The following is an 11,907-nucleotide window of genomic DNA, read 5'->3' as shown; positions in this document are numbered from 1 at the left end:
CTGTGGTCAAACAGCTTAAAAGGGGACACCTGGACACTATAAGAAACAAATATTGCACTGTACAGGCAAAACGATCGATTGTGTGTCCATAAAACCAGGGTCCTGCCAACTCCCTTTTCCTGGTGAGCACACAGCTATTTTATGAGGCAATAATATGTCACACAATCACAAAAACCAGAACCCACATCCCTGCTACTTTCAATCCAAAAACCCAAGTCCAAGATACAAACCTTTTGATGAATTGCGGCCAGGGTTGGTTGAAGAAAAGTGCTGTTAACCTCCGTGATAACCGTTGGTAGACTACAGGCACTTTTACATCAGCACACAGATTTGTTTTTCATGTACAATGCTGTATTTGTACCAAACAGTGTCCAAGCACCCCATTTTAAGCTGTTTAACCATGGTAAAAGTCCAGCAACACTCCGTATTGTTCAGAGCCACATGAAATGCCACCATATAGATTCTTCAGACACTACTGAGTACTCCCCTCCTCACTTTTACATTGGCACAAATAATAGTTTTTATGTACAGGCTATGTTTGTACCATATAGTGTCCAGTAGTGCTGAGCGATTAACCAAAATTGTTTGGTTGGTTCAAATTTTTGAATTCCATTTCGTTAGTTTTTTTCTACAGATAAATCCAATGATTAATATATACACTAGACGACTGAGCGGGAGCGCTGTGTTGAAGCCACTGTGCATCCATCTTGGCACTCCCCAAAAAGCACTAATCACTCAGCACTAGTGTCCAAGCACACCATTTTAAGCTGTTTGACCACAGTAAAAGTCCAGCAACACGCCGTATTATTCAGAGCCCTATGTAATTACACTATATATAGATGCTACAGACCCTACTGAGTACTCCCCACCCCACTTTTACATCGGGCAAAATAATATTTTTTTTCCTGTATAAGCCAATATGTAATGCACATAAAGCAGAGGAGGCTGGTGGGAAGAGCTATAGGAGGACCGGGTCATTGTAATGGCTGGAACGGAATCAATGGAATGGTACCAAACAAATCAAACAGATGGAAACAACACATTGACTTCATTCCATTGGTTCCAATACAGTCATTACAATGAGCCCGTCTTCCTATATCCTCCCACCAGCCTCCACTGATATACAGTGATTTGCATTGGGGGCATTTAATGAACCCTGTTTTAAAACCCACATTTAATGCAAATGTGAACGAATATGAATTTATGAACAAATATGAATCATTGTTAATGTTTAGAGAATTATTTTTCATACATATGAATAAATACAGGTTAATGACACCTTCCTACTATTACGTGGTGGACTTTTATATAGAAAATGTCCGAAATTCCGTAACCCGGAAGTTCTTCTGGTGTTACTGACGAGAAGCTGATACGAGTTTCCCTTCATTTTTTCATGTTCCATACAATTGTAATGGACACAACATGCCAAGGTCTCTCAGATCTTTCCCTAAACCACCCTCTTGCTCCAGTTGAATCTGCCAATTGTGGCAGTTCTTCTTCGCAAGATGACGAAGACGGCTTTGGGGATCTGCGATCTCTGCCTGTAGATGTCTGCGAGAGACGACCCACATGTTTACGATGTTGGTAAGTTCACTGGGAGCACCGCCACAAAATATAGAAGTTACCAGTATCTTTGCCACCACCATTGATTGATAGTATGTGAATGACAGCTTTATCAGTCAAATATTTAGGATTAGCTAGTTACTGTAATGGACCATCACATATCCAGTTACAATTTTGTAGCTACAACTGGGGTGTATTGATTACACGAATTCATGCAGGATATTACAGGATTCATTACAGGATATTCATTCTCTCCATTAACTATTCTGGTGCTTCTATCGAGACAATATGTGGAAGGATTCCCTCGCGAGGCTAGGGGTAGACTAATTCTCAAATAGTACAGGGTTGTGTAGGCTACTTTCTAAATGTAATCCGTTACAGTTACAAGTTACCTGTCCAAAGTTGTAATCAGTAACGTAATTTTTAGATTACCCCAAACGCAGTAACAATCTGATTTAGATTAATTTACTTTTAGATTACTTTCCCCTTAAGAGGCATTAGAAGAAGACACAAATGTATGTTATCATTTGAATGACATCTATTGCAGGATAAATCTATGTCTAAGTTTACATAGCTGGCCATATATGGATGTAAAATGTTACTTTATGGGTTGGTTATGTAGGCTTCTTCTAACCCATTGCTTTCTCCTACATATACTAATACGATTAAATTATATCTTTACATTAAAAACCAAAGTATATCAGAATTCCAGTCATTCCAATAAATGTTATACCCCTTGATCTTCAAGAATAAGACTTGGAAATATGGAAGTATAGATTAGCCAAATTATTTTACCCGAGTATGACTCCAAAACTAAGGACATATTAGCCAGCCCTACTCTGTTGTTTATGATTTTGTTGGCATGGAGGAATGATTGGGCTCATTGAAGGGTTTTTCTTAATTTTTTTCAACGAGTAGGTGTGTCCAAACTTTGGACTGGTACTGTATATTTAATATTTATGAATCCCAAAATGGATGTAGCAACTACAGCTTGTCCCTTTTAAGTCTATCAAAAGTGTGCAAGTTTGAGCATGTGTCCATTAGGCCTATGGATTTATTTTATCAGCATAAATTAGATTGATCAATAAAAGCCCCACTTTTATTCTATAGGCTTGGATCCGCATTATGCAGCTGTTGCAAGAGCGCATTTTTCATTTGCTGTCCACTGGTTTCAAAAACAATGATTGATAGACAGTTTAAACTTATTGAATTCAACCATTATTGGGTTCAAATACACATTTAGATTTGTGAACAGCCACCTACAACAACCACAATCCGTAAGGCGCAAATAGCTAAATGAGAGAGCAGCAGTGTGATTCACATCAATGCACAATGTAGATGTCAATAATAAGTGATATCCGTATCGCCAAAGACTACACCACTACTGTCATCCTTACCTCCAAGCGTTTATTCAAGTTGGATTATCTTTGGATGCCGACAGCAGTTGCACCATTATAAGACATAGCTTGGACTGTAGCCTACAAAAGCCTGTTAATGCCCTTTTCCCGCGATCCATCAAACACATTTGGTGTGTCATCATAGTGGTCTGACTTGTGGTCAGACTCGCTCAGGTGGAACAACGCCTTTTTTCAATGCTGATTTTAATGTCATTTAGAAAACAGATTTTTTTTGCGCAAACATCCCTTCTGAATTTAAAACTAATCCTCAAAGTAATCATCTAGTTTTTCAAAAGTATTGGTAATCTGATTACAGTATTTTTTCTGGTAACGGATTACAGTAACCATTTTTTGTAATCCCTTACATGTAACAGATTACATGTAATCCGTTACTCCCCAACCCTGATTTATGTATTGCAACGGATACCATTTACCAGACTCAACAGGAAGCAAACGGGGAGGGACCTGCCTGAACTTGTCCAATACAAAACTCTAGTTTTTGTTGCAAAAAGGTTTTCCGTTTGGACTAAACATTTTGGAACAGAATCAGCATAATGAATACCACCAGTACTGAGTCCTTTATCTGCACACTGATTTGTGGACAGGTGAAAGCAAATTCTCAGCAGTCATCCACCATAATTATACCTTTCACCTCTCCCTGGCAGTCAGATATAAAGGTATGCGATGAGAAAGGTAGTTATTTAAGACTGTTGGGGACACATCTTCACTCTCTCTTCTCTCCAAACAGCCGTCCCCAGAAGGTGTGTCTCTGCCCGTTCCTGCCAGTCCACCCCCTGGAGGTCTCCACGTGTCTGTACATCGTACAGCATCCTGCAGAGGTGGGGTGTGTGTGGGGGGGGGGGGGGGGGGGGGGTGTTCCATATGATTTCAATCACTTTCTGACTGCGCCCCTTTTGATTTGAACGAAACCACCCTGTATTCAAGAGTATGCTGTGTCTCAACTGATGGCAGGCACAACACAAACACAACATAAACACCTCAGATGATGTAAAATAGGGTCTGAGCTACAACATACACAACCGTTCAAAAGTTTGGGGTCACTTAGAAATGTCCTTGTTTTTGAAAGAAAAGCCCCAAAAATTGTCCATTAAAATAACATAAAACTGATCAGAAATACAGTGTAGATATTGTTAATGTTGTAAATGACTATTGTAGCTGGAAACGGCTGATTTAAAAAAAAAAAAAGAAAAAAAAAAAATGGAATATCTACATAGGTGTACAGAGGCCCATTATCAGCAACCATCATTCCTGTGTTCCAATGGCATATTGTGTTAGCTAATCCAAGTTTATCATTTTAAAAGGCTAATTGATATTTAGAAAATCTTTTGCAATTATGTTAGCACAGCTGAAAACTGTTGTTCTGATTTAAAGAAGCAATACAACTGGCCTTCTTTAGACTAGGTTCGATTACAGGCTCAAAATGGCCAGAAACGAAGAACTTTCTTCTGAAACTCATCAGTCTATTCTTGTTCTGAGAAATGAAGGCTATTCCATGTGAGAAAATGCCAAGAAACTGAATATCGCTTTCAACGCTGTGTACTACTCCTTTCACAGAACAGCGCAAACTGGCTCTAACCAGAATAGAAAGAGGAGTGGGAGGCCCCGGTGCACAACTGAGCAAGGGGACAAGTACATTAGAGTGTCTAGTTTGAGAAACAGACGCCTCACAAGTCCTCAGCTGGCAGCTTCATTAAATAGTATCTGCAAAACACCAGTCTCAGCGTTAACCATGAAGAGGAGACTCTGGGATGCTGGCCTTCTAGGCAGAGTAGCAAAGAAAAAGCCATATCTCAGACTGGCCAATGAACTGAAAAGATTAAGATGGGCAAAAGAACACAGACACTGGACAGAGGAACTCTGCCTAGAAGGCCAGCATCCCAGAGTCGGCTCTTCACTGACTTACACGTGGTCGGCGGTTGTGGGACCGGTTCGACATATTGCCAAATTCTCTAAAATTATGTTAGAGGCGGCTTATGGTAGATAAATAAGTATTTAATTATCTGGCAACATCTCTGGTGGACATTCTTGCATTCAGCATGCCAATTGCATGCTCCTTCAACTTGAGACATTTGTGGCATTGGGTTGTGACAAAACTGCACAATTTAAGAGTGGCCATTTGATGTCCCCAGCACAAGGTGCACCTGTGTAATGATCATACTGTTTAATCAGCTTCTTGATATGTCACACCTGTTAGGTCGATGGATTGTTTTAGCAAAGGAGAAATGCTCACTAACAGGGATGTAAACAAATTTGTGCACACAATTTGAGAGAAATAAGCTTTTTGTGAGTATGGAACATTTCTGAGATCCTTTATCTCATGAAACATAGGACCAACACTTTATATGTTGCGTTTATATTTTTGTTCAGTATATATCAAGCTCAACCATTTTTCTAAACGGTGATGAAGACATGGCTGTCTCATGGTAGGTGGAGTAGACAAAATGGGTCAACGTTGAGCCCTTCAATGTTTTGGCACTCAGGTCCAAAAAGTCACTTTGACCACTTCTACCATGGGCAAACATGTATGGAAGTTTTCGTTCAAATCACAAGGGGTCCATTAATAAAGTGATTAAAATCCTATGGAACAACTCACTCACAACCCTGAGTTTAGCCCTTGAGTAAGGCCCAAAACTGCTTCAGGGTTACTGCTCTGTAGCTAACCCTATGCTCCTCTGATCCAGTGTGTGTGGTTGGGTACTGTGTCAGTAAAAATAACAATGGAAATGATTTTCTCTGTGTTTTCAGGAGAGTCGAGCGCTTCGTACTGTTCCTCTCCTTGCTGCGTGTTTGCCCCCAGGAAAATGCAAGGTCTTGGTGGGAAGGAGATTCAATGAAGAGAGGTAAACATTTATCTTTATGTTGGTCCCATACTGAACATTACATGTACATCATTCTCTCTAAACATGTTGCCTCTCTCTCTGCCTTACAGGAACCCAGAGCTGGCTGCAGTGTGTCGAGACAGCAGAACCCTGATACTGTACCCGGGACCAGATGCTCAGAACCTGGAGGAGCTAGTCCAGAAACAAGACTGGGACCAGGACAGGATGGGAGAGCAATTTGTGAGGGCAGTGGGACCCAATGTCATCATCATCGATGGCACCTGGAGCCAGGCAAAAGATATGTTCCTCAGAAACACCCTGCTCCACCAGCCCAAACAGGTGGAACAGCTATACTCCAACAGGGCACAATACAGTGCCTTGCAAAAGTATTCATTCACCTTGGAGCTCTTTTTATATTTTGTTGCATTACAACCTGTAATTTAAATGGATTTTTATTTGGATTTCATGTAATGGACATACACAAAATAGTCTAAATTGGTGAAGTGAAATGAAAAAAATTACTTGTTTAAAAAATGTAAAAACAGATTAGTGGTGCGCGCATATGTATTCTTCCCCTTTGCTATGAAGCCCCCAAATAAGATCTGGTGCCATCAATTACCTACAGCAGTCACATAATTAGTTAAATGTATACCTGTGTGCAATCTAAGTGTCACATGATCTGTCACATGATCTCAGTGTATATATACACCTGTTCTGAAAGGACCCAGAGTCTGCAACACCACTAAGCAAGCGGCACCATGAAGACCAAGGAGCTGTCCAAACAAGCCAGTGATAAAGTTGTGGAGACGTACAGATCAGGGTTGGGTTATAAAAAAATATATAACATTTTTTGACCATCCCACGGAGCACCATTAAATCCATTATTAAAAAATTGAAAGAATATGGCACCACAACAAAACTGCCAAGAGAGGGCTGCACACCAAAACTCACAGACCAGGCAAAGAGGGCATTAATCAGAGAGGCAACAAAGAGACCAAAGATAACACTGAAGGAGCTGCAAAGCTCCACAGCGGAGATTGGAGTATCTGTCCATAGGACCACTTTAAGCCGTACACTCCACAGAGCTGGGCTTTACGGAAGTGGCCAGAAAAAAGCAGTTGCTTAAAGAAAAAAATAAGCAAACACGTTTGGTGTATGCCAGAAGACATGTAGGAGACTCCCCAAACATATGGAAGAAGGTATTCTGGTCAGATGAGTCTAAAATTGAGATCTTTGGCCATCAAGGAAAATGCTATGTCTGGCGCAAACCCAACACCTCTAATCACCCGAGAACAAAATCCCCACAGTGAAGCATGGTGTTGGCAGCATCATGCTGTGTTTTTCATTGGCAGGGACTGGGAAACTGGTCAGAATGAAAGGAAGGATGGCGCTAAATACAGGGAAATTCTTGAGGGAAACCGGCTTCAGTATCCCAGAGATTTGAGACTGGGACGGAGGTTCACCTTCCAGCAGGACAATGACCCTAAGCATACTGCTAAAGCAACACGCAAGTGGTTTAAGGGGAACCCTTTAAATGTCTTGGATTGCTGTACACCAGGGGAACCCATCCAGCTTGAAGGAGCTGGAGCAGTTTTGTCTTGAAGAATGGGCAAAAATCCCAGTGACTAGATGTGCCAAGCTTATAGACACACCCCAAGATACTCGCAGCTATAATAAAGGGTGTGAATACTTTCGTAAGTCACTGTAGATTGAGTATAATGGAACCAGGTTTCTTTACACCAGGGGTGTATTGATTAAGTACAATAGAGCCAATGCAATAGTCCCAAAAGTGCAAACTACAAGCCAAATCAAGGGCTTTCAAGTATATGGTCTGGTTATTTTTATTGCTGAAATGGAGTCTGCTGCGTTGTGTATTTCAGGTACAGCTGAGCAGGAGTGAGCAGACTAGCCAGTATGTGATCCGTTCTCAGCCATCTAACATCTGCCTGTCCACCCTGGAGTGTGCTGCTGTCACCCTGTCCATCCTAGAGAGGAACGAAGCAATACAGGAGGTGGGTAGCATATAGACCTATACTGTACGTGACATGACAATCATATATATATATATACAGACAATCATACTTGTTCTACAAATCTAAATTTATTGGTCACATATGCATGGTTAGCAGATGTTATTGCGAGTGTAGCGCAATGCTTTTGCTTCTAGTTCCGACAGCAATATCTAACATGTAATCTAACAATTCCACAACTACCTAATACACACATTAAGTTTTTCACAATCCCTGACATTTAATCCTAGTAAAAATTCCCTGTCTTAGGTCAGTTAGGATCACCACTTTATTTGAAGAATGTGAAATGTCAGAATAATAGTAGATAGAATGATTTATTTCAGATTTTATTTATTTCATCACATTCCCAGTGGGTCAGAATTTTACATACACTCAATTAGTATTTGGTTGCATTGCCTTTAAATTGTTTAACTTGGGTCAAACGTTTCAGGTAGCCTTCCACAAGCTTCCCACAATAAGTTTGGTGAATTTTGGCCCATTCCTCCTGACAGAGCTGGTGTAACTGAGTCAGGTTGGTAGGCCTCCTTGCTCGTACGCGCTTTTTCAGTTCTGCCCACAAATTGTCTATGGGATTGAGGTCAGGGCTTTGTGATGGGCACTCCAATACCTTGACTTTGTTGTCCTTAAGCCATTTTGCCACAACTTTGGAAGTATGCTTGGGGTCATTGTCCATTTGGAAGACCCATTTGCGACCAAGCTTTAACTTCCTGACTAATGTCTTGAGATGTTGCTTCAATATATCCACATAATTTTCCTTTCTCATGATGCCATCTATTTTGTGAAGTGCACCTGTCCCTCCTGCAGCAAGGCACCCCCACAACATGATGCTGCCACCCCCGTGCTTCACGGTTGGGATGGTGTTCTTGGCTTGCAAGCTTCCCCCTTTTTCCTCCAAACATAACGATGGTCATTATGGCCAAACAGTTCTATTTTTGTTTCATCAGACCAGAGGACATTTCTCCAAAAAGTACGATCTTTGTCCCCATGTGCAGTTGCAAACCTTAGTCTGGCTTTTTTATGGCGGTTTTGGAGCAGGGGCTTCTTCCTTGCTGAGCGGCTTTTCCGGTTATGTTGAAAGGCACTTGTTTTACTGCTGATATAGATACTTTTGTACCTGTTTCCTCCAGCATCCAGTTTTTTGCTGTTCTGGGATTGATTTTCATTTTTCGCACCAAAGTACGTTCATCTCTAGGAGACAGAACGCGTCTCCTTCCTGAGCGGTATGACTGCTGCGCGGTCCCATGGTGTTTATACTTGCGCACTATTGTTTGTACAGATGAACGTGATACCTTCAGGCGTTTGGAAATTGCTCCCAAGGATGAACCAGACTTGTGGAGGTCTACAATTGTTTTTCTGAGGTCTTGGCTGATTTCTTTTGATTTTCCCATGATGTCAAGCAAAGAGGCACTGAGTTTGAAGGTAATCCATCCACAGGTACACCTCCAATTGACTCAAATTATGTCAATTAGCCTATTAGAAGCTTCTAATGCCATGACATCATTTTCTGGAATTTTCCAAGCTATTTAAAGGCACAGTCAACTTAGTGTATGTAAACTTCTGACCCACTGGGTTTGTGATAAAGTAAATTAATCTGTCTGTAAGCAATTGTTGAAAACATTTGTGGTGTGGTTAAAAAAATAGTTTTAATGATTCCAACCTAAGTGTATGTAAACTTCCGACTTCAACTGTGCGTCTCGTGTCTGAGGCGTTGATTTGCGACTCCACTTTGTCTCTATACTGACATTTCGCTTGTTTAATTGCCTTGTGGAGGGAATAACTACACTGTTTGTATTCGGCCATATTCCCAGTCACCTTTCCATGGTTAAATGCGGAGGTTCGCGCTTTCAGTTTTGCAGGAATGCCACCATCTATCCATGGTTTCTGCTTAGGGTAGGTTTTAAGTCACTGTAGGTACAACATCTCCTATACACTTCCTTATAAACTCACTCATTGAATCGGCGTATATGTCAATATTATTCTCTGAGGCTACCCGGGAACGTGTTCCAGTCCGCGTGATCAAAACAATCTTGAAGCATGGATTCTGATTGGTCAGACCAGCATTGAATAGTCCTTAGCATGGGTACATCCTGTTTGAGTTTCTTCCTATAGGAAGGGAGGCGCAAAATGGAGTCGTGGTTGGATTTGCCAAAGGGAGGGCGGGGGAGGGCCTTTTATGCATCGCTGAAGTTAGAGTAGCAGTGATCCAGTGTTTTACCAGCGCGAGTGCTACAGTCAATATGCTGATAGAATTTAGGTAGCCTTGTTCTCAAATGTGCTTTGTTAAAATCCCCAGCTACAATAAATGCCGCCTCAAGATATATGGTTTCCAGTTTGCATAATAGACAACATCCATTTCTATCTGTACTTTCTATAACGTCTCACGACTTCTACCCTCCTTACCTTACCCTCTTGAGTAGTGTTGGGGGTAATGTATTATAAAGCAACGTGTTACAGTAATAATAAAAATGTTATAGTAACCAGTAATGTAATGGAGTTACTGCTCCAATTTGAGTAATAATAATATAGTTTCTGATCAAATAAATAGATTGTTACTTTTGTCATCATTCCCTTCCTATTAGTTATTGATCCAAGTAAATATTTGTGATTATTATTCTACCTCTAATGGTGCAATATATATATATTTTTAAACCCATCCCAGATTCAAATTTGTTTTCATCCTCAGTCTCACTAAGTTCCTGTTTATGCACGCACTACTACTAACTGCTTTAATGAGAGAGATGAAAAATGACAGAAGCGTCTAAAACATTGACTTTCTTAACGTGGAAGTACTCTGCAAAGGCAACACAAAACTCGTATCGAAAAACCCCCTGATACCTGACTGCTGCTGAAGATGTCTGTAGGCCTACCTCATTCAAACAACCAAGGCTTGATTTTAATCATTCAGCAGGACAGGGTGTAAAATTAGGGAGAGCTGAACAAGCTTTTAGCTGGGTATGTAGTAGATGAAATGCTGCCCTTATTCATGGTAGAATCTGTCATTATTAAGGTACTTGTTTTGGTGTATAGGCCTACTTAACGTAACGTTGTTTACATTTAGTGAGGACGTGTGTAACTCAAAAAGTAAAAAAATAGGAAAAGTAATTTGTTACACTACTTAAGGAGTAATAAGTGAAGTAATTAGTTATTGTTGAAAGAAGTAAAGCGTAATGAATAATATTACTTTTTGTGAGTAAAGACCCAAACACTGCTCCTGAGCATAAGGCCGCTACAGACCCACACCATGATGGCGGATGGCCCTTTGTAGCAATCTGCCTGTACGTGACTGTACATTTCCTCTTCCTGTCCCTTCCAGGTTCTGTTGAAACCTCTGCAGGCTTTGTGCTCTTTCCAGCTGCAGCATGGGGCCCTGGTCCACCACAGCAAGGAACACCTGATACGACACGGCATTTACGACAAACAGATGCCCACGAACAAACGCAAGATCAAGAGAATGGAGAATCTTATTACTAACCAGCACATCTGCCCTAGATGAGGGACTACTAGGTTGTTTATGAAATAAAAGAACACTCTGGCCTATCCTCATATAGTACACTACTTTTGACCTGAGTGCAATTTGGATTAATCAACGTTTCTTCCACCTTACCCAGATGTGTACAGAGCACTGAAATTCAGACCCCTGGGTCAGTGTGGCTACCCCCTATATTTCCAAACCAATGTGTGGTTATTTGAAATTGTCTTATTTGTTTTTATACATGTGTTGAAATAAATAAGTAAAGTGTCTGCTGTCTAATTTGATTATGCAGGACTTGATGGCATGGTGCATAGTGGTGGGAAAAAGTACCCAGTTGTTATACTTGAGTAAAGTAAAGATGCCTTAATAGAAAACGACTAATGTGAATACTAGAGTAAAATTCTGAAATGATTTAGTTTTAAATGTAATTGCAAAAATATACTTCAGCGTCAAAAGTTTAAATATGTTTTACATTCCTTATGTTTTTATTTTATTCACCGATAGTCAGGGCACACTCCAACACTCAGACATTTACTTTTGTGTTTAGTGAGTCCATCAGATCAGTGGTTGAAGAGATGACCAGGGATATTCTCTTCATACATATG

General features: G+C 40.6%; 1 protein-coding gene across 1 annotated transcript; it reads left to right on the top strand.

Annotated features, from left to right (window-relative positions):
• Positions 1 to 1,351: 1,351 nt before the first annotated feature.
• dtwd2 (DTW domain containing 2) lies at positions 1,352 to 11,571 on the top strand. The gene is made up of 6 exons (XM_055873986.1): positions 1,352 to 1,584; positions 3,709 to 3,799; positions 5,727 to 5,821; positions 5,911 to 6,139; positions 7,681 to 7,812; positions 11,144 to 11,571. The coding sequence occupies exons 1-6, from the start codon at positions 1,394 to 1,396 to the stop codon at positions 11,321 to 11,323; spliced, it is 918 nt and encodes a 305-aa protein (XP_055729961.1). The 5' UTR covers positions 1,352 to 1,393; the 3' UTR covers positions 11,324 to 11,571.
• The last annotated feature ends 336 nt before the right edge of the window (positions 11,572 to 11,907 follow it).

This window comes from Salvelinus fontinalis, chromosome 21 (genome assembly GCF_029448725.1).
Source record: "Salvelinus fontinalis isolate EN_2023a chromosome 21, ASM2944872v1, whole genome shotgun sequence".
NCBI classification, from domain to species: Eukaryota; Metazoa; Chordata; class Actinopteri; order Salmoniformes; family Salmonidae; genus Salvelinus; species Salvelinus fontinalis.
This window is presented reverse-complemented; position numbering and strand designations above follow the sequence as displayed.